Source organism: Mustela nigripes, chromosome 12 (assembly GCF_022355385.1).
Source record: "Mustela nigripes isolate SB6536 chromosome 12, MUSNIG.SB6536, whole genome shotgun sequence".
In the NCBI taxonomy this organism is placed as follows: domain Eukaryota; kingdom Metazoa; phylum Chordata; class Mammalia; order Carnivora; family Mustelidae; genus Mustela; species Mustela nigripes.
The window spans coordinates 64,548,710-64,572,521 of record NC_081568.1 but is presented as its reverse complement, the minus strand read 5'-3'; the positions used below and the strand labels follow the sequence as shown (position 1 = coordinate 64,572,521).

The 23,812-nt window shown below is 42.6% G+C and overlaps 1 protein-coding gene across 3 annotated transcripts in view; it reads right to left on the bottom strand.

Annotated features, from left to right (window-relative positions):
- Positions 1–23,812, bottom strand: part of ZNF346 (zinc finger protein 346) — a 35,319-nt gene that overhangs the window by 7,657 nt on the left and 3,850 nt on the right. Inside the window, exons 2-6 of one of the 3 annotated variants that reach the window (XM_059417443.1) lie at positions 13,448–13,551; positions 12,780–12,872; positions 10,886–11,030; positions 6,614–6,847; positions 183–273 (exon numbers count right to left, since the gene is read on the bottom strand). In XM_059417443.1, coding sequence (XP_059273426.1) covers positions 206–273; positions 6,614–6,847; positions 10,886–11,030; positions 12,780–12,872; positions 13,448–13,551 — 644 coding nt within the window. In that variant the 3' untranslated portion in view covers positions 183–205. The remainder of the gene's footprint in view (positions 1–182; positions 274–6,613; positions 6,848–10,885; positions 11,031–12,779; positions 12,873–13,447; positions 13,552–23,812) is intronic. The other 2 variants (XM_059417440.1, XM_059417441.1) reach the window with 2 other exon arrangements.

Below are 23,812 nucleotides of genomic sequence, written 5' to 3'. Positions count from 1 at the left end.
TTGGCTGGCCACAAAGGCTATACTTATTCTAGCAAGCCAAATGTTAGCTGTACAAGGCAGCTGTACGCATAACTTCAAGAGCCCTCTGGTTCTGACACTTTTTCAATCATCTGCCATCCTAAAGTTTCACAACTCCGGAGTGAGATCACCTAGGCTCAAATCCCAGCTCTATCATTTCTTACCTGTAGGACCACAGGCCAGTTACTTAACCTCTCTGAGATTTGGTTTCCTCATTTGTAAAAGTGGGGCTTCTCTGAGAATCAGGTTCCTTACCTATAAAATGAGGTTAATATTAGTATCAACCTCATAAGGTTATTGTAATGATTTAAGTAAAAGCATTTGACACATAGTAAGTGCTCAACAAGTATGAGTTTTCATCACTAGCATTATTTTACTCTTATGGGTTCCATGGGTCAGTCTGGTAAAGAGGTGGAGAGTATCTTTAAATCAGCCTTCCATGGCAACTGTAGCTACTGTGAACACCAATGATCACCTCTACTCCAAAAATCCAGCCAATGGTCCCAGCTACATTTGATTCCTTTGTATCTTCAAGTATTTCCTGGAAGATAAATCCCTTGAAGGAATTTAAGGGAAACATGATTGCAATCAGAATTCAGGTCCTTTTTAAGCATTAATAGACAGCATTTGCAGAAGGCTTAATTGTAGACCCTCAGCTCTTCTCTCTACACTCTCTAGGGGGTTGCGTTCATGCCCCTGACTTTAATTACCACCTAAAGCATATGAAACCTACCAATATTTAATAGCTACTGACCTACCATCTAGCAGTATCTCTAAACCAAACCTCTCCTTTGAGGTCTAGATCTATATATCCATCTACCTACTTGGATATCACATGGGCATCTTAAACTTAAGCTGATGAAACCTGGCTATCCACCTACTAGCTTAAGACTAAATCTGGTCACCATTATGAACTATTCCCTTTCCTTCACCTCCCACTTTTTTTTTTTTTTTTGTAAAGATATTCTTTTTATGTAATCTGTTTCATTAACATGGAGTTGAACTCACAACTCCAAGATCAAGAGCTGCACAATCTACTGACTAAGCCAGCCAGGTGCCCCTCACCTCCCATATGTGATGGCCAAATTCTGGCAATTCTACTTCCAAAGTAGCTCTTGAATCCATTTACTTCTACCTTCTCCACTGCTAACAGGCCCAAATCCTTAACATAACCATGACTGGATGCTTGTTCATCTTCTGCCCAGGATCGTTTCGCCTAACTCTATTCTCCTTATGCTCTGGGAAGCCTTCCTTGATCTTTGTTCCCCCATCTTAAGTCAACCCGTTTGTTTCCTTTTCTTTCTTTCTTTTTTTAAGATTTTATTTATTTATTTGACAGAGAGAGATCACAAGCAGGCAGAGAGGCAGGCAGAGAGAGAGGAGGAAGCAGGCTCCCTGCTGAGCAGAGAGTCCAATGCGGGGCTCGATCCTAGGACCCTGAGATCAGGAGACCTGAGCCGAAGGCAGCGGCTTAACCCACTGAGCCACCCAGGCGCCCCTCTTTCTTTCTTTAAAGATTTGTCTATTTATTTAAGAGAGAGAGAGAGTGCACACATGTGTGCGAGCAGGGGGAGGGGCAGAAGGAGAGAGAGGGAGAGAATCCCAAGCAGATTCCCCATAGAGTCAGACATGGGGCTTGATCCTAGGACCCTGAGATCATGACCTGACCCCAAATCAAGAGCTGGGCACTCAATCAACTGAGCCACCCAGGTGCCCCCTACTTTTTAAAGGAAGATTTATTTATTTATTTATTTGAGAGAAAGAGAGAGAGAGTGAGAGCAGGGTAGAGAAGCAGAGAGAATCTTAAGCAGAATGCACGATGAGCAAAGAGCCCAAAGTGGGGCTTGATCTCATTACACTGAGATCATAACCTCAGCAGAAACTAAGAGTCAGATGCTTAACCAATTGTTCCATCCAGGTGCCCCATTTTCTTTTCTTTTTAAAAATAGTTTATTTTTGGGGACTCCTGGGTGGCTCAGTTGGTTAAGCAGCTGCCTTCAGCTCAGGTCATGATCCCAGCATCCTGGGATCGAGTCCCACATCGAGCTTCTTGCTCAGTGGGGAGCCTGCTTCTCCCTCTGCCTCTGCCTGCCATTCTGTCTGCCAGTGCTCGCTCTCTCCCCCTCTCTCTCTGATAAATAAATAAAATCTTAAAAAAAAAATTAAAAAAAAAAAGTTTATTTTTGGGGCGCCTGGGTGGCTCAGTGGGTTAAGCCGCTGCCTTCGGCTCAGGTCATGATCTCAGGGTCCTGGGATCGAGTCCCGCATCGGGCTCTCTGCTCCGCAGGGAGTCTGCTTCCTCCTCTCTCTCTCTCTGCCTGCCTCTCTGCTTACTTGTGATCTCTCTCTGTCAAATAAATAAATAAAATCTTTAAAAAAAATAAAATAAAATAGTTTATTTTTATGTAATCTCTACACTCGACATGGGGCTCGAACTTACAATCCTGAAATCAAGAGTTGCACACTCGGGACTAACATTCAGTTAAGAGTTTGCCTTTGGCTCAGGTCATGATCTCAAGGTCCTGGGATCCAGTCCCACATCTTCAACCACTCCTCTCCCTCTGCCTGCCATTCTCCAGCTTGTGCTCTCTTTCTCTCCCCCTCTGTCAAATAAAATCTTCTTTAAAAAAAAAGTTGGGTAATTAAGTTTTGGCAGAGGCCAGAAGGGAAAAGTCAAGCTTCTAATCAACCTAAAACCTTTGCTAAGGTGGAATCTCTGTCAGCTAAAGTCACTGCTTTGCATATCCTAGACCAGCATCCCACCTCTGTGTAGAAGGGGGTCAGAGTAGGTTTGGTGCCTTTACAGACGTCCTGCAGTTGGAAAGCCTCCTGCCAAGTATACTCAGAGCTGGAGGCAGGAGAAAGGAGTGTAAGTCTTAGAGCCAGACCGAACTACAGACAAAGACATACACTGACTGTCACTTAATAACATCAGACCATGCCCCCCTTCGGCAACCTCTCTGGCCACAAACCCAGAGCCTGACATGACACATGACCCCTGCCCTCAACTTGGGCCCCCTGGGGATCCCGCCTCAGCATTGGCAGATCCAGCCTGCCAGGCCCCTAGGCCCTAACCCTACCTCTAGGATGGCTTTTCAGGCTTCCGTCCCCAGAGGCCTGGCCCCCAAGCCCTCCAGACTGAGGACCCCTGAGTAACACTCCAGCACTCCACCTGACACCTAGGAGGAAAGTGCACCATTTGAAGCTGCGTAGAACCCTCAGAACGGGAGAAACCTGTGTGCCCCCCTGAGGCTACCCCCACCTTCGGTGGCCCTGGCCACAAACCTGGAGCCTGACGTGCCACCTGACCCGTGCCTTCAACTTGGTACCACTGTCCCCAACCCCAGGGATCCCGCTACAGCACTGGCATATCCAGCCTGCCATGCTGCTAGGCCCTAACCCTACCTCTCTAGGTTGGGTTTTCAGGCTTCCGTCCCCAGGGCCTGGTCCCTAAGACCTCCAGATTGGGGACCCCTGAGCCACATCCCAGGACTCCGCCTGACACCCAGGAGGAAACCGTGCTGTTTGGAGCTGTGCAGAACCCTCAGAGCCAGAGAAACTTGCATGCCCCTCTGAGGCCACTCCACTGTCAGTGACCCCCGGTCTCAAACCTGGCCTGACCCTGGCCCTCAACTTGGACGCCCGGGGATCCCGCCTCAGCACTGGTAGATCAGGCCTGCCATGCCCCTAGGTCCTAAACCTATGTCTAGGTTGGGTTTTCAGGCTTCTGTACCCAGAGCCCTGGCCCTGAACTCCTCTAGATTGGGGACCAGAGGCACACTCCAGGACTCCACCTGCCACCTACGAGGAAAATGCACTGTCTGGAGCTACGCAGACCCTCACAGTGGGGGAAACCTGCATGCCCCACCCCCCCTCTAGGCCACCCCTACCTTTGGCATACCCCCAGGACAGAAACCCCAAGGCTGGTGCTCAATCTGACCCTCTCCCTCAACTCTTCCCCGGAGGAGATCACCTCAGGGTACATTAGGGGAGCCGCCTTGACCGGCCCATGGTCCTGGACGGTTGCACCACGCACCTAGCGAGAATGTGCTCCCAACACCAGGCGCTCAAGGCTCAAATGACCGCACAATGCTGGCCAATTCTCACGAGATTTCTGCCCAAATCAATATCAATTTGGGTAGAAAGTTTGTGAGAATTGGCCGGAAACCCCATTGAACTCGCTTCCGGTGGCAGGGGCCTTCAGTGGAGCCGCCTGGGCCTGGCCTGTGGTTCCTAGCAGTTGTGGCCCCAACCCTGCGAGAAAGTGCACAAAATGCCAGGTGCAGCGGAGCCTGAGTTGTCTAAAAACGCTGGCCATCCCTGACCTCTACTCAGCGCCCCTGGGGAGCCTGCCTCAGTGCTGGAAGAATAGACCTGCCATGCCCCTAGGCCCTAACCCTAACCCTAGGTTGGCTTTTCAGGCTTCCCTCCCCAGAGGCCTCGCCCCTAGGCCCTCCAGATTGGGGACCACTGAGCCACACCCCAGGACTCTGCCTGCCACCCAGGAGGAAACCATGCCATTTGGAGCTGCATAGAACCCTTAGAGCAGGAGAAAGCTGCATGCTCCACTGAGGCTACCCCCCACTGAGGCTACTACCCCCAACAAAGGCTACCCTCTTTGTTGGCCCTCTGGCCACAATCCTGGAGCTGTATGATTTCAGGCAGGTCACTCTGAGTATCAACTTCTTTATTTGTGTGAAATGGGAAAATCATACCTACATTTAGGAATGCTGCGGGAGTTATATTATAATATACATGTTCATATCAAAGGGGGTGTGATACCCCTGTCCTGGGTCTAGGTTTTCATGAAAAATTCTGGTTGATCTGCCAAGCAGTCAGATGCCTTAAGCAAGAAAATAGGACCTAGGATAAAAATTCTAGGATTAAGTATGGTAATTAGCCTTAGACAAATGGAGGTTTTGGCTTTTGAAAGGAGGTTTTGGCTTAAGACAAAAGAATAGAATGGATAGAAGTTAAGATAAGCAGCTAAAACACAGCAGTGTTTTAGGCAGTAAAACTCTCTGGCAGTAGCCAGAGATAAATAGGAAATGACCAGGGCAGCGCCAAATAAAGGAGGGCCAGGAGCTGGAGCAAAGAAGGGTCAGCGGCAAGAGAACCCTGGATCATGCCGGCTAGCTATTGTGTTGTTTCTATCAGGCTTGGGCCAAAATAGGAGGGAGTCATAAAAGAAGGGTTCTGAGGCTTGTTTCTGAAGTTTCCAGATTCCTCAGCGTATGGGGCTGATCCTGTTAAAGGGGAAGGCACTGCTTGTAAGTGGGAACAAGAGGTAAATATCCAATTTTGAAGAAGTTTGTAATGCAGGATTCTTCAGTGGCATTGGAAGAACAGTCCATAGCACCCTGCTGAAGCCACTCTTTCATGCCCATCTCATCTTGTCAGTACTGCTCAGTGACACCCTGTGTTGAATGGCTGCTTTGTGTTTGGGGTTGTTAGAGAGGCATGATCTCTCCCCTTGCTCATATATGTGGAACATCTACAGCATCTGGGTGTTCTCCTTTCCAGGACTGTGGCAAGAACACAGATGACTCTAAGCAGCAGGCTCCCTGAGGCCAAGTTTTTTGTACTTGGATGCCACTGCGGCCTCAAGTGTTGACTGGTGCTGTACCTCCGTGGCCTGGATGGAAAACCTGAGGACCCATATGAATGCTTATGTAGGCTCCATTAGACAGGGACTGTGTCAGTCTTGGTCACTACTATACCTCAGTAAAGGAACACAGTAGGTGCTCGATAAATATTTACTGACAGAACAAAAGAGAAAAAATAATAACCCTCTCCTTCCCTACTCTTATTATAAGCCAGAAGCATATTGTGACGGGCTCTTAACTCTTCACAAATGCTTACTCCTCTGATGCTGACTGGCATTTTGAAGTCAGGGAAAAACTAATGTTCTCTGAGAGTGGTGTCCTTTACCACACTGTCCCAGGGATATAGGCAGGCCTGAGCTGCTGAGAGATGAGGGGCCCTGAAGATACTCCAAATGACAGAGGCTACTGAGGTCTTCACACAGGAAAGTGGATGACAGGGAGCATAAATCAGAGGTTGCAAACTGGTGGCCCTGGCCCAAATTTGGCTTGCAGACAGGTTTAACTCACACAAGATTTAATGTTTTTAAAATTTGGTAGCACATTTAAAACTGAGGGGGAATTTTTTCTTTCTTTCTTTCTTTCTTTTTTTTTTAAGATTTTATTTTTAGATAATCTCTATACCCAACATGGGGCTTAAACTCACAACCCCAAGACCAAGAGTCGTATGGTCTACTGACTGAGCCAGCCCAGCACCGCTAAAAATGAGAGGAATTCTTAAAGAAATCTGACTTTCTAGATTCTTTTGAAAAACTGAAGATATGGTAGTACCTAGCTGGAGCTGCGCTGGAGAGGCACATACGCTTCAGCTGATCAAATTCCCTCTTGGCTCTTTCACTTATTTCAATTTCCTGTCTGGTTTCTTTAGGTATTTGAGTTTGCAACGCCTGCTTTAGGAGATGTAAGGAAGAAAAGGGCAGAGTCTTGGTAGTCTGGGGAATTCCACTGGTCAGGCCCTGATCCAGCTCTGGGTGTGAGCAGGGCCCTCTTACCTGATGAATCAGTGACAGCAGGGTCTGCCAGCCGCCCATAGTGTGCCATGAGTTTGAGCTTGGTTTCCTGTTTCCTGTGTTTCTTGCCCACATAATGTTGTTGAGCCATGACAGGGTCGTTGAAAGTTGCATGGCAGAGGCTGCAGAACTTGTCTGGATCTATCATCTCTCTATTCTGGTGCAAGGCTAAGGTGGAGGCCACAAGGAAAGGGTTTGTAAGGCATTTCGACAGAGCTGCGGTGAGAGAGTTCAAACAGAAACAATGAAAAGACCCAGAAGGTGCCAAGCTTTCTAGTATGCTGAATGGAAAGAAAGGCTGGGTCACTAATCACACTTGCAGATGTGGCACTGCCTGTGTGAATCAAACAGGGAATGCCTTCTTTAACTGGGAAAACCGGGAAGATTTGGGGGAGCCAAAGACCAGCTACTTCGTCGGCAGCTTTCACTACTTTAGGTATATGAATACTGATTTTCTCATATTCTGAGGAGGCTTCTGCTATCAAATTGCCCAATTACAACAGCTTAGAAATGTACATGTTTATAGTTTTTTTATCCCTCAGAATTCCTGAGAACTTCACAGCAAGTGGGACAAGAAACTTGGGCATTTTATTCCCATCCTCAAAGTGCCCTTGTTACAGAGCTGGGAGCCAATGCACAGATGCAACAACTGAGGGCCTGAGGACCTGGAGAGTCATTTAGAAAAGGCGACTGTACTACGGAGGCCTTTTGGATTACACTGCCTTCTAGGCGGAGCAGGGGAGGGAGGGGATGACACTAACATTTAGCTACGTGCCTTGTATGTATTATTCCTTCTGTGGTCCTCAGAACTACCCCATGAGATAGATATCATTTTGCCACATTATGGAGAAAAACCAAGGCTCAGATGGGTCAAGTGACTTGTCCAAGATCACCCTCCTAGTGAGTGAACTTGTCTGTGTGACCCTAAAGACTATGCTATCTTTGCTATGCCAGGCTGCCAGAATGTAGTAGGGTAAGCTAAGGGCTACAGTTCAGAAAACATCCTTGGCTTTGGTCAATGAATTCAATTAATCAGAATCTGTTACAGGCATATGTATAAGCCTCCTATGGGTCAAAAAATGTTCTGATACTGATTGTGGGCCAGACTACTGCTTTATGAGGTGGATGCCAAGATTCACTAATGAGTCCATGTAGCTAGAATGATGTCAACCTAGTAACTACTGCTTTAAAAATGTGGCCTAGAACCCCCACCAATGGTGGAAGAGAAGCAGGGCTTAGCAGCACTCAGATAGATGGCTCAGATGATTGTTCATCCTTGGACCACTTCAATGGGGGAAGTTTTGAGGATTTTTAGAAAGCCAGAGGAAACTTGCTGGCTTTTTTCACAATGTTTTTCTAGCATAGGAATCTCAATTTCCTTGACCACTGACTTTCCCTGTCCATTGTTTCAGCAAGTCACTTGAAAAGTAATGCACATGTTGTAGAACATTTAATATATGAGAAAATATTCAATATGTGGTGCTATGTTAAAAAAAAAAAAGCAGGTTATACAGCAATCTATTATGTCCTCAATTTTGTAAAATATACAAATGAAAAAACATACTGGTGATGCATGGAAAAAAGGCCAAAGGCACAGAGTAAAAGGTTGCTTTTCAGTGTTTTCCAACTTTTCTATAATGAATGTAGATTCTTCACATCAGAAAGGAGAGACAATAATGGTCGTTAAAACATAAAAAGGTCATTCTTTAAAAGATACCGAAGAGGAGCATCAGAGGTAAATGGTTAAGTAAAGTTGGAGGAACAACTTCATGGACATTCAAAAATAACAACTATGGGAGTCTTAGGAAACACATGGAAATATGGAAAGAGTATTCTACAGGGATGTTTCGTGTACTGTTACTTATAAAGATCAAAAAAGGGGAAAAGGAAAATGTTTAACATTAGAGTAATGGTTAAATGTGGTATGATGGACTATTACGTGATCAATAAAATGTTTATGAAAAAGTTTTTAATAACATGGGAAAATATGAATGTTATATTAAACAGAAAATGTATAAAATTACACACATAATATGATCTTATCATTGTTAAAAGATATATGCCCAATCTTTATGTGTGTACTGGTATTTTCAAATGTCACCATTATATTAATAGTGTTTCTCTTTCGGTGGCAGGATTTGGGGGATATTTTACTTCCTTCTTTGTACTTTCTGCATTGTTTGAGCAAGAATTACTCATAGTGAGTATGCATAGTATTTTTATAAACACAGTAAGGTTATTTAAAGTATTCTATGTTTATATGCACATATATATATGAATTTAATCTGGATATACATAAAACAACCATACACACAGATAAACACACATACACATAATAAAAGATTATAGGAGAAACAGTACTCCAAAATGTTAACAGTGGTTATCTCTGAATGACAAAATTATAGGTACGTTTTCTTTTCATATATCTATATTTTCCATATTTTCTACAACATGCTTCTATTACTTTTACATTAGAAAAATGTTTAATTTCAGAAACAGAGTTCTACACTTACATAATAACATTGAATGTGCTTAAACTACAAAATTCAGTGAAAAGTAAAAGCAGGATACAAATGGTAGATGTACTTTGATTACAACTATATAAAAACTTATCTGTATGTGACAAAGGCTGAAAATGAATATGGAAAATAAACTTTTTATATGGAATCTTTGGGACCTGGCATATTCCAGGGAATTTTCCCATTTACGGAAAAGATCAATCCATATAAAGTTAAATGACCTTATCAATTTCTGTTCTTAAGGCAGTTTCCCTTGGCCTAACGTTTTAATCTCTTTGGTACCATTCATGAAACCAACACCAAATTTCTTTTTTCTTTCTTTCTTCTTTTTTTTTTTTAGTTTATGTACTTTTTTTTTAAAGCAATCTCTACACATAATGTGGGGCTTGAACTCTTGACCCCAAGATCAAGAGTCACATGCTGCACTGACTGAGCCAGCCAGGCACCCCCAACACCGGTTTTAAACAAAAGCAATTAGTACTAGTATAACTTGATGAACAAACCATAAGCGAGGCCAATGACAGGCTCCAGGTGGTGGATGCCTGACCAAATACTACATTTTATAAGGGGATTCTACTCTCTTGCTATCTTGATAATGGTGATAATACTAACAGCAGCAGGTTTCATTTACTGAACATCTATTATGTCCTAGGTTTCTTACATACATTTCATCCTCACAACCCATAAAGTAGATAGTATTATTAACATTTTATAGGTAAGGAAACTCAGGTACAAAAAAGTTAAGTCATATAGATGGTAAATAGCAGCACCAGGATTTAATCCTGCATGTCTATGACCTCAAAGTCCATATTCTGTTGTTTCATAGCATGAACTAGATTTGGGTATGTTAAGAGGGTATAATTAATTATGAGTGATTTTTCATTTTATCTTCAAAGTCTTCCAAAACATTGTTGTCTTGTTTTCATAATACAGTATTATAAAAAAGATTAATAACTATTTTAAATAGTATAGTTAGTCTACTTCTTGGTCCAATATAAATAAAGAAGCAAAAATACCAAGAAAATAATGAAATAAAAATCAAAGAACTTTCATTCTCGACTAACTGCAGTTAGCACAAGTTAAAAATTCCAGAAAGCCAGGAGTTAATGAGATGAGAGTGAGGGCTGAGTACCAGTGGTGACAAGATAAAGGGGACTATTTTAGAAGTCACTGCACTGGGAATGAATTCGTGGCAGAGGCAAACACGGCTTGCTGGGCAATAGTGGCAGCACTAGAGTATCCTGCTTTGAAAAGCAAGTCCCTGTCTTGAGGAGAACAGGCGGCTTAGAGGATTAAAGTGAGCAGGGCATAACCTGAGCCCACGAAAAAGACAAGGATTTAGCTTTCAACTTGCAACACATGGTAATGAGGGCAGGTGGATGCTGGGAGGGAAAAATCTAAGTGGGAGAGGTAGGAGATAGAATGCTCTCATGGTATGCATGGCCTGGAGGACTTTGGCACTCCCAATTATAATTATTTGTCAGGACAAGAGCTCAGGGCTAAGATGCTTCTACAGAGAAAAACTGATGTAACCAAAGAAAGGGAGGTTAGGTGAGCACAACTCTGAGTCTGCATTTCACTGAAGCTGGGTCTACTTTGGTATTTTTAAGGGCTCTCAAAAGTAGTTCAACCTCTCCAAGTCTGTGGCCCCACTGAGCATTTCTGGGAGCACCTGGCATTGGTGCCATGAGGACGGGAGGGGTCCCGATATAGCACTACTCAGGAAAACCAGTACCTTCCACCTTAGTGGATTGCTGCTTCAGCTTTAAGTTCTTTGCGTGGGTCTTCCCCAGGTAGTGCGACTGGGCCACGACAGGGGAGGAAAAGGTCATGTTACAGATGGGGCAGCACTGGTTCTTGTCTTTGCTTCTGCTGCTCTTCTGGTTGGGAGAAAGAACACAGGTCTGATCACGCCACTGCCCAGCCAGAAAATCTTTAGTGGTTCCCCATCGCCCACAGAAGAATGGGCATTCAAGGCTCCCTTCACACACTAACCCCAACCTACCTTTCTGGATCTTTCTCCAGCTACTTCATTTCAGGCTCTACTCACCATTCCCCACTTTATTTTCTGTTGCTTCCTTGCTTTGTTGGGCCATTCCTGCTACCTAGAATGATCTTCCTCTTTTCCTGCCTGGCATGTATCAGCTTAGCCTTCAAGGCCCATATATCTATATTCTATATATATCACTTCTGGGAGACTATTACTCAAGAAAATCATTCAGTACATGATTATTGAGCTGCTTTGTGTGGGTATTCAGAAAAAATTAATCTTGTTCCATCTCTGCATGCCCAGAGTTCCTTAAAAAGGCCTTATGATACCACTTGTCACCCAAACCAACAGTGTCACAGCTTAGGAGACTTTGGGAATGGACCATTGGACTCATCTTTGTTTCCTATCCTCAGCACCCTGCTGGAGGCTGGCACATAGCAGATATTCAGGTTTGATTTGTTGATTGTGATTAGGCCAGAAAACAATGTATTTCAAGCCTACGTTAAGAGCTCCCAGTCCCTCTCTGAGGTCTGATCTGTGAATAAAGTATTCATTCCGAGCACATTTTACAATTTTGGCACTACTGACATTTTGGACTAGGTAATTCTTTGTTGTGGAAGAAGGGGAATGTCAGTCACTTCATTTGAACCACTGGACCTTTCAACCCTGAGGGTTGAAGTAATCGAGATACAAAGAGGTGAAGTGACTAGTCCAGAGTCATAGAGTAGGTCTTATCTTTCTGAATTCTAAATTATAAGCAGAAGGGCAACTAGGGGATGGGTCCAATGAGTCTGGAGAAGGGATGAGTAAGGCTCTTCCAAATCTGTGACCACTACAATAGGAGGAAATCTATAAATTTTTATTCACTGAGCATCCACTAGGAACTGGAATTTTACCTCATAATACCCTTAAAAGGTAGGAATTATCATCTCCATTTTATGGGTAAAGTACAGAGAGATGAAGGGACTTGCCCAAAGTCACCAAACCAGTAAGGTGCAGAGCTGGTATTGGGCCCTTGTCAGCGTGCTTCTTATCCCATGATATTTGAACAACCTCCCATGGAACAAAAATAGTAGTACCCCTGAAAGACTAGGACTGTTTCAGCGTAATTCTCATTGTATTTCTAAGCCAAAACCAAATGCATTTACATCTCAGTCAGAGCAGGCATTTGGAAAGGTGTTTCTTCCACTTGTTTATTCAAAACATTCAAGTGCTGAACTCAGCTCTTTCCCTCCCATTTCAAGAAAGCAAGCAGCTTGGTTTCCTTCCCCTTTTACTCCTTGAGTAGTGAGTGGGTAGCTTCTTGTCCTGCTCCAGTAAACCAATGGGTGGTAATGCATAACAATGGCTTCATTTATTGAGCCCTACTATGTGCCAGGCTCTGTGTTTGGTGCTTTTTATAAACCTTTCCACATTTTAGTTTGGAAAAATCCTAAAAGATAGTGGATATTAGCATTCTCAATTTCAGGGAGGAAGAAATCAAGGCTCAGAGAAGTAATAAGACTTGTTCAAGTCACAAAACATGGCCAGGATTTGAAGCCAATTCAGTCTGACTCAAAGCCCACCTTCTTTCCACCACACCAACCTGCCTGTTGGTTTCATCAGGAAGTGAGCAGTCTCAACATGGCAGCTGGATTACCTGATCTGAGTCTAGCTTCTTCGTTTCCCCTTTTAATGTCTCCATTCCATGGATTGCTAGGTATCTCTTCACTTTGTTGGCATGTTTTTTGCTCTGCAAGAACCCAGGAAAAAGATCAAAAATAGCCAAAAGCCATTTCATATCTAAGGCAGTCAAAAATACTAGATTTTCATCTGATTCATCCTCACAAAAACTTTCGAGGAGGAGAAGGTGGGGAAAAACCTAGTTTATTGAGCTCCTACTCTGTTCAAGGCACTTTACATGCTATTAAATCTAACCTTCACAGCAATCAATGAGAAAATTACCATCATCTCTATCTTACAGATAAGGAAACTAAGGCTGAAGATGGTGAGGTTTCTTGCCCAAGATGAGCAGCAGAGTTGTGATTCTAACTCAGCTCTATTTAAAGCCAAAGTGCGTATTTTCTACTATACCACACTGAGAGGGAAGATGAAGTATGATGATCCTGATTTGGATGGGAGAGATGAGACACAGAAAAATTAAGTCAACCTTCAAGTCACAGTCAGCATGCATGGAGGCAATGTCTGGGTGGCTAAGAAGGAATTACATACACTCCATTTTGCAAGCCAGGGAGAAGTGCGGAAAGCAAAGTATTTCTTTTTTTTATTTTTTGAAAGTAAAGCATTTCTAAAGGTACAATGGCATACCTGGTAGTGTGCCAGCTTCTGGGACTCAGAAATGAGCAAGGCGCAGCAAACCTTACACTGGGTATTGGTAAAGAGACACTGGTTCTTCTGGATCATGTGCTCCACTACAGAGAGGAAAATAAAAAATAAAAAAATTGAGTTAAAAACCTACCTCAAGGGGCACCTGGGTGGCTCAGTGGGTTAAGCCACTGCCTTCAGCTCAGGTCGTGATCTCAGGGTCCGGGATCGAGCCCTGCATCGGGCTCTCTGCTCAGCAGGGAGTCTGCTTCCTCCTCTCTCTCTCTCTCTGCCTGCCTCTCTGCCTCTGTGTGCTCTCTCTCTGTCAAATAAATAAATAAAATCTTAAAAAAAAAAAAAACCTACCTCAATAGGAGATGAATAAATGAAACATGATGGGATGGGGAGGGAGACAAACCATAAGTGACTCTTAATCTCACAAAACAAACTGAGGGTTGCTGGGGGGAGGGGGGGTTGGGAGAAGGGGGGTGGGGTTATGGACATTGGGGAGGGTATGTGCTTTGGTGAGTGCTGTGAAGTGTGTAAACCTGGCGATTCACAGTCCTGTACCCCTGGGGATAAAAATATATGTTTATAACAAAACAAAACAAAAAAACCTACCTCAAGAGACAAACCATAAGAAACTCTTAATCTCACGAAACAAACTGAGGGTTGCTGGAGAGTAGGGGTGGTGGGGATAGGGTAGCTGGGTTATGGACACTGGGGAGGGAATGTACTATGGTGAGTACTGGGAAATGTGTAAGCTTGATGATTCAAAGACCTGTATCCCTGGGACAAGTAATACATTATATGTTAATTAAACAAAAAAACCAAAACCACACCTCAACAGCACTATCTTTGAACCCTGTCTCAAACGTAGGCACTGAGTAGTGGAATGCCATACAATTATATCTTGGCACACCTTAGTCACTCCTTCCCTATGCTTTCATGACTCATGCTATGTTCTCATATCACCTATACAATTACTTTATAATTTTGTATAAGCCATTTTCTTTATTAAGTAAATATTTTAAAGTTATAATTGATATACAACATTATATTAGTTTCAGGTGTATAATATAATGATTTGATATTTGTATATACTGCAAAATGGTCAACATAATAAATCTAGCTAATATCTGTCACCATATAAAGTTATGAATCTTTTTCTTTCCAGATTTACTCTCTTAGCAACTTTCAAATATACAATACAGCATTATTAACTATAATCACCATCCTATAAATTCTTTTAAAAAGAAATTTTTAGATCATAAATTTAAATAGATATCAATAAAAATGAAATAATTCTAGATGGACACTGGTACCAGAGGCTTGGAGCTCTCCTTACAAAGAATAAGAGAGCAGCAACTGTGAAGAAAGGTGTTAAGACATGACAGCACCTGGGGCGCCTGGGTGGCTCAGTGGGTTAAAGCCTCTGCCTTTGGCTCAGGTCATGATCCCAGGGCCCTGGGATTGAGCCCCTCATTGGGCTCTCTGCTCAGCAGGGAGTCTGCTTCCCCTCCTTCTCTCTCTGCCTGCCTCTCTGCCTACTTGTGATCTCTGTCAAATAAATAAATAAAAATAATTAAAAAAAAAAAAGAAAAGAAAAAGATATGACAGCACCCAACTGAGACTTCATCCCAGATAGAATGAGAAAGACTGAAAAAAGAGAATCATTTTATCACCTTTTTTCAATTGTAATAACAAATTCTGTATCTATTATTTGTGAACATTTTCTGTGGAATTAAAAAGAAAGTAACTTTATTACAAATAAAGCAATACTTATTCCACTAAAAGATCAATAGCATTTTCTGATTTTATTTATTTTTAAAGATTTTATTTTGGGGGCACCTGGGTGGCTCAGCTGGTTAAGCAGCTACCTTTGGCTCAGGTCATGATTCCAGGGTCCTGGGATCAAGCCCCACATTGGGGTCCCTGCTCAGCAGAGAGCCTGCTTCTCTCTCCCTCCCTCTGCCTGCCACTCTGCTTACTTATACTCTCTATCTCTCTGTCGAATAAATAAATAAAACCTTTAAAATAAGAAGATTTTATTTTTACGTAATCTCTATACCCTCTGTGGGGCTCAAACTCACAACCTTGAGATAAAGAGCTGCATGCTTTACTTACTGAACCAGCCAGAGGCCCCATATTTTTTCTGATTTTAAAAATTTACACTGGTATAACTGTACACATCGTTTGGTTATAATATTGTACTGGGGTTTAGTTATTAAAAGACTAGAACACTCTTTTTGTATGGAAAGAACATGATTTTGTAAGGAAACATTAAAAATTGGTTTCTTTGGAATAAATCAGAAAATTTGAAAAGCAATTTTGGAGGATAAGTATCAATTAAAAGATGTTGCTGTATTATCTTCCACCTTTATGAGACAAGGTAAACTAATTTTGTTATTATACATTTAACACAAACTATCATCTAATACCAGTTAAATGTGTATGGTACAAATCGTGGTTAGGAACTTGGGCTCCCTAAGCATACCCACTTGGGTTCAAATCCTGCTGCTGTTTCTGTGACTGTGTGATTTTATAGAAATTATTTAATCTCGGGGTGCCTGGGTGACTCAGTTGGTTGAGCATCTGCCTTTGGCTCAGGTCATGGTCCTGGTGTCCTGGGATGGAGCCCCAAGTCAGGCTTCCTGCTCAGCAGGGAGCCTACTTCTTTTTCTTGCTCTGCCTCTCCCTCAGCTCTTGCTCTCTCAGGTGCTCTCTCTCTCTCTCAAACAAATTAATAAAATCTTAAAGAAAAAAAAGGAAAGAAATTAATCTCCATCCTGTGATTTTCCTTTGTTTACAATGGGAGTACAGAACCCTCCCATAAGAACTGTTCATAAGAACTGCTTATCTGGGGGCGCCTGGGTGGCTCAGTGGGTTAAAGCCTCTGCCTTCGGCTCAGGTCATGATCCCAGGGTTCTGGGATTGAGCCCCACATCTGGCTCTCTGCTCAGCAGGGAACCTGCTTCCCTTCCTCTCTCTCTGCCTGCCTCTCTGCCTACTTGTGATCTCTGTCTGTCAAATAAATAAATAAAATCTTTAAAAAAAAAAAAAAAAGAACTGCTTATCTGGCAGTTCTACTTTCTGTGATTTCAGTTACCCATGGTCAACCATAGTCTGGAGGCAGATGATCTTTCCTCTCATATATCTTCAGAACGTCAATAGTTGCCTAATGCTATGTCACAATGCCTGTATCATTCACTTCACTCTATCTCATCATGTAGGCATTTTATAATTTCACACTACCACAAGGGCAAGTACAATACAGTAAGACATTCTGAGAGAAACAGAGATACCACCTTCACATAACTTTTACTACAGTATATTATTATAATTGTTCTGTTTTATTAATAGTTACCATTGCCAATTTCTTACTGTGCATTATTTTAAAATAAAACTTTATCATAGATATGTATGTATAGGAAAAAATATAGTATACATAGGGTTCAATACCATCTGTGGTATTAAGCATTCAGTAGAGATCTTAGAATATAATCCCCATGCATAAGGGGGACTACTATACTGGTAGCATGGATCTCGTGGTATGTATTATCCTTGTGGTTTTCCATGCAAAGCACTTAGTGCAGTGTCTGGTTTAGTACGCGTTCTTTGTCAATGGTGAATGTTATATGTCAAATTCTTTTTTGGGCCCTGTGCTTCTGGAAAAAGTAATTATTTTCTAGATTGTACCTGTGAATATATATGTATTTTTTAAAGATTTTAAGTAATCTCTATGCCCAATGTGGGGCTTGAACTTACAACCCCAAGATCAAGAGTTGTATGCTCCATGGACTAAGTCAGCCAGGTGCCCTAAGATATTTCTTATTCTAGAACTTGATAAGTGTTGAAATTTTTCTTGATCTGACTTTGAAACATTCCAATTCACCTAGCATATTACACAAGTTCTATACTGTAGTAAACCAAGACATTAACTATTCTTAATTGTTGGGCTTGGGGAACTAAGCCTTACCTTTGGGGAGGAAGTAAAATTTCACGTAAGGCATGAGTTCTATCATGACACCAATAACCTAAGGCAAGGGCAGAGTCCAGAAAACTGTGAGCAGACAGAAAGCTCACATTTTTTATCTTCTATTCTGGACCAAAATGTGGTCAAGATGCCCTGGAGGGAGGTTCCTGGTAGAAAACTTTTTTTTTTTTTTTTTTAAGATTGATTTATTTATTTGAAAGGGAGGTAGAGAGGGAGAGAATCTTCAACCAGACTTCCTGTTGAGCAGGGAGCCTGATGTGGGGCTTGATCTCATTACCCATGAGATCATCACCAAAGCTGATACCAAGAGTCTGATGTTTAACCAACTGAGCACCCAATTTTCTTGGTAGGAAAATTTTAAGGTGACTTTCCTTACTCTACAAGGTCTAAAGCTTATCTGTGCCAGCACTTTTGGGCAGAAAGGCTGCTATCTGGCTGTATTTCTGCCCCCTAGAGTCTCTGTTTATTCCCCCATTTTTTTTCCTATCATGCTTGCTAAGTTTTTATGAAAGACCTTGCTGGTCTCAGCTGGGTTCAGAGTAACCAAGGAAAGTGGGTCTGTGAACAAAACTGGGCCAAAGTTTTTATTTAGCCAACTGAGCCACTCAGGTACGCTCAGAGCTTTTATTTTAAAGGGAGGATGAGTGGCTCCTCAGAATGCGAAGCCCGTAAGGGGGAGATGGTACCCAGAGTCAGAGTATAGTCATCCTCTCCTGACCTGGAGATGCTCGATTTTTTTTTTTTTTTTAAGATTTTATTTACCTATTTGACAGACAGAGATCACAAGCAGGCAGAGAGGCAGGCAGAGAGAGGGGATAGAAGCAGGCTCCCTGCTGAGCAGAAAGCCCGATGCGGGGCTTGATCCCAGGATCCCAGGTCAGATCATGACCTGAGCCGAAGGAAAAGGTTTAACCTACTGAGCCACCCAGGTGCCCCTTTTCTCTTTTTTTTTTTTTTTAATTAAAGAAGATGAGGTTCTTTTTCAAAGATATTCAGAATCTGACTCTCAAAGGCTAAACAGAGCAGGGACCATGTAGGACTTTGTATCCCAGTATCTGGTACAATACCTGACCCATAGGAGGATCTTGGTGAGTATCTGCTGAATGAATGAAATGTATCTCTCTGGCCTTAGTATATCCACACAGTCCAAAAATATATATTTGGAATGGTTTCTGTGTGCCAGCACTGGGGCCATATCAACAAGTAAGACAGAATACAAAGTAAATAAAAAGCAAAATAGTGACAGAGAAGAAGAAACACTACAAAAACTAAGTGGCTCTCTCTGTGTGTCAAATAAATCAACAAATAATCTTAAAAGAGGTGGGGGCAGGCACCTGGGTGGCTCAGTCGGTTAAGCATCTGCTTTCGACTAAGGTCATGATCCTGGGGTCCTGGGATCGAGTTCTGCATCAGGCTCCCTGCTCAGCGGAGAGCCTGCTTCTCCCTCTCCTTCTGCCTGCTCCTCTGTCTACTTGTGCGGGCTCTCTCTCTCTCTCTCTCTCTGTGTCAAATATATAAATAAAAAATCTTTACACAACAACAATGAAGTTAGTGGTAAAGAATGATGGGGGCGGTGTAGTCAGTGAAGACCATTTTACAAGGCATCAACTATAAGGAGGTCTGGAGGAAATAGTGTTCCTGCCTGAGAGAGTGCCAGGTCTCTATGAGGCAGGGATGAGTTTGGCGTATTCAAGGAATGGAGAGGAGGTCGGTGTGGCTAGAGTATGGTGGATGAGACAAAAGTGGTAGGAAATAAAAGCTGGAGAGGCAGTGTAAGATCATGTTGAATGAATGTAAGGCCTCAAAAGCCATGATTTTTTTTTTTTTGAAGATTTTATTCACTTATTTGACAGAGAGAGAGAGAGAGAGTGCACACAAGGAGGGGTGAATAGCAGAGGGGGATGGAGAAGGAGGCTCTCCGCTGAGCAGGGAGCCCCATGCAGGGCTTGATCCTAGGACCCTGAGATCATTACCTGAGCCAAAGGCAGACGCTTAACTAACTGAGCTACCCAGTTGCCCCCAAAAGCCATGGATTTTGTTTTTAGTGCCATGAGAGGCAACAAGATCTGGCTTATGTTTCAAAAAGATTGCTCTGATCATCATGTCAGCAGACTGTATGGAGAAACCAATGGAAGCTGGCAATGGAGACAGAGAAAAGTGTATGGATTTGGAATTACATTCTGGAAGTAGATCTGATATGCAATTTCTTAGATTGGATGTGGGGGAGTAAAGGAAAGAGTCAAGGGTAACTCCTAGGTTTTGAGCTTGAGCAACTGAACAGATGAGGTGAAAACTGGAGGATGACAGCCTTGGAGGAGAACTTAAGACTTTTCTTTGGCTATGTTAAACATGAGTGGTCTATCAGATATATGGGTAGAGGTATCAAGTAGTCAGTTGGAGATTCAAGTCTGGAGCTCAAGGGAGAGGTCACAACTGGAGATTATAAGTTGAGAATCATAAGTATATCAATTGTACTTTATAAAGGCTATGGACTGGAAGAGAATGCCTAGTGTAGATAGAAAAGGAAAGAGGTCCTGTGACTGAGTCTTGGTACCTCCAAGCCCTGTGACAGAATTGTCCAGCCAAGTTCTTCCTAAATTCCTAACTTACAAGAACCATGAGAGGTTTACAAGATTGGAAGAAGCTATGGTCCACATTGGGAAAAAGAACTTACTTAAATTATCAGAATTTTGAGAAGGTGGCCTGAATGTGCATCTCTACTGTCCTGATATGCATATAAAACTTTATTCATTTATTTATTTTTAAAAAAGATTTATTTGCCAGAGAGAGAGAGAGAGAGAGAGAGAGAGAAAGCGAGCATAAGCAGGTGGAATGGCAGGCAGAGGGAGAAGCATGCACCCTGCTGAGAAAGGAGTTGGATGCAGGACTCGATCCCAGGACCCTGGAATTATGACCTGAGCCAAAGGCAGATGTTTAACTGACTGAGCCACCCAGGCATCCCTCACATACAACTTTAATCCAACTACCAATTACCTCCCCAAATGGTACAGGTTTGATATAAGAAATTAGATGCTTAGAAAACGATTGGAAAGTCTGAAGGTACTTGGCTGGGCCTTCATAAATGTCTCTAGGAATAATTTGTCTGTCCAACAAAAGAGCTATAGTTTGAGGTCTCCATTGCAAACTTGCTGAAAGTAAGAAGTTTTCATTATCAATGAACCTTCATCTCAGCCTATGAAGCTTGATAATGGATTCTGGAACAATGATATAGGATGATCTCATAGTTCCATGACCCTTTCTTGATAGTAACAATAGTGAAAAGCCATAGGAATATGATCTTCACTGCACTTCTGTCTTCCAAATCTTTGATAAGACATCTTTGGCAGGATTGGATTTGTATCCATATTGTAGCCAACAAGAGGATGTATATGGCAGAGACTGAGCGATCTAGGACAGGGCTTATTTTCACAGGGTCAGTGAAGTATGGACAAAGCTAGGGTAGAGAAGCAAGATAATTCTTCATAAACTTAAGGAATGTAGGAGAAGTAGTATTTGGGAGATAAATGATTGTGATACCTCAATTTAAGTTACTGTCTTTAGGAGACTTAATGTGTCTTAAGTTGCCTTAGGATACTTAGGTTCTGAATAGCTGGTCACTGCACGACTAAACAACCTCCTATATTCCTGTTAATGGTGAACACTGCTAGTCTATAATGACTTGCTATTCCTTGGCCCCAAATGTGGCCTTAGAATCTTCAACTCAGCTCCACAGAAATTCACCAATTGTCTGAAGATGGTCCTCAGAGATGTAACCAATTTAATAGCCTGCTTATTAGGGCTTATTGGGAAGTAGTGGATTTCTAGGTACAGCTATAGTTAGAAAGCAGCATACAACAAAAGATCCTAGTAAAAGCAAGCTGGATATAACCTACCAGTAGGTCAGATTTGTTAAGTAGTGTAGTTTAATGGGCAGGGTGGTCTACAAGAATACATTGGACAGTTAGCCCCATTAAGATTACTTAGCCTCAGTACTTCTATTTTGTGAAACCATATTATTGATGGTCTGAAAAGGCTCAAATTTTAGCACAGAAAAAAAGTATGAAGAAAGCAAATGTGGGGCGCCTGGGTGGCTCAGTGGGTTAAGCCGCTGCCTTCGGCTCGGGCCATGATCTCAGGGTCCTGGGATCGAGTCCCGCATAAGGCTCTCTGCTCGGCGGGGAGCCTGCTTCCTCCTCTCTCTCTGCCTGCCTCTCTGCTTACTTGTGATCTCTCTCTGTCGAATAAATAAATAAAATCTTTAAAAAAAAAAAAAAGAAAGCAAATGTAATGGTATTGATGATGTGGTGTTAAAAATTTTTCTACTTAGGGGGCACCTGGGTGGGCTCAGTTGGTTGGATGGCTACCTTTGGCTTGGGTCATGATCCCAGGGTCCTGGGATGGAGCCCCATATCAGGCTTCTCGCTCAGCGGGGAGCCTGCTTCTCTCTCTCCCTCTCCCTGCTACTCTGCCTGCTTGTGCTCTCTCTCTCTCTGTCAAACAAATAAATTAAATTAAAAAAAATTTTTTTATACTTAGAACACATATAAAACAAGAGTTCAAGGGTGTCATGGTGGCTCAGTAGGTTAAGCATCCAACTCTTTTTTTTTTTTTTTTAAGATTTTATTTATTTATTTGACAGAGAGAGATCACAAGTAGGCAGAGAGGCAGGCAGAGAAAGAGGAGGAAGCAGGCTCCATGCTGAGCAGACAGCCTGATGCGGGGCTCGATCCCAGGACCCTGAGATCATGACCCGAGCTGAAGGCAGAGGCTTTAACCCACTGAGCCACCCAGGCGTCCCGGTTAAGCATCCAACTCTTGATTTTGGCTCTGGTTGGGATCTCAGGGTCATGGTATTGAGCCCCTCATTGGACCCCACACTGGGCATGGAGCCTGCTTGAGATTCTCTCTTTCCCTCTCCCACTCTGCTTCCTGTTCTCGCTCTGTCAAAACAAAAAATAAAACAAACAAAACAAAAAAGCAGAGTTGATCTGAAAGTACAATAAATGAAATGAAAAATTCACGAGAAAATCAACATCAGATTTTTACGAGAAAATCAACATCAGTAGCAGAAGAAAGAATCAGTGAACTTGCAGATAGATCAATAGAAATATTCAATCTGAAGAGGCCAAAAAAAAAAAAAAAAAAAAAGGATGAATAATGAATAGAGCCTTAGAGACTTGTGAGATACAAAGCACACCAAACAAATATATATGGGGAAATTTCAGGAGAGAAAGGAGAAGAAAAAAATATATTTGAAGAAACAATGTTTGAGGGACGCCTGGGTCGCTCAGTGGGTTAAGCCTCTGCCTTCGGCTCAGGTCATGATCCCAGCATCATGAGATCAAGCCCCATATCAGGCTCCCTGCTTGGTGGGAAGCCTGCTTCTCCCTCTCTCACTCCCCCTGCTTGTATTCCCTCTCTTGCTGTGTGTCTCTCTGTCAAATAAATAAATAAAACTTAAAAAAAAAAGAAAAAGAAAAAGAAACAATGTTTGAAAACTCCCCCATATTTGATTGAAGAAAAACAATACATACAGCCAAAAGTCTCAAGTCTCTCGGGGTACGTGGGTGGCTCAGTCAGCTAAACTTCTGCCTTCCACTCAGGTCATGATCCCTGTCCTGGGATCAAGCCCCACATCAGGCTCCCTGCTTAGTAGGAAGCCTGCTTCTCCCTCTCCCTCTGCCTATCACTCCCCTGACTTGTGCACTCTGTCCAATAAAGAAAATCTTAAGGAAAAAAAAAGTCTCAATCTCTCAAAACATGATAGATACCAAGAAATCTACACCCAGATACATCATAGTCAAACTACTGAAAGATAAAGACAGGGGTGCCTGGGTGGCTCAGTCAGTTAAGTGTCTGACTCTTGGTTTGGCTCAGGTCATGATCTCAGGTCAGCTAGGACTCTACTTAAGGATTCTCTCCCCCTGTCCCTTCACCTGCTTGTAGTCTCTCTCACTCTCTCTAAATTAATACATAAATATTTTTTTTAAAAGAAAGATAAAGGGGTGCCTGGGTGACTCAGTGGGTTAAAGCCTCTACCTTCAGCTTAGGTCATGATCCTAGGGTCCTGGGATCGAGCCCCACATCGGGCTCTCTGCTCAGCAGGGAGCCTGCTTCCTCCTCTCTCTCTGCCTGCCTCTTTGCCTGCTTGTGATCTCTGTCTGTCAAATTAATAAATAAAATCTTTAAAAAAAAAAAAGATAAAGACAGGAACTACTTAAAGTAGCAAAAGAAAAATGACTCATCATACATAGTGGAATAATTTGATTGACTTCCTATCTGTAACAATGAAAGCCACAGGGCAGTGGAATAACAGTAGTGAGAAGATCAAAATTGTCAACCAATTACTCCATGTCTAGCAAAACTATCCT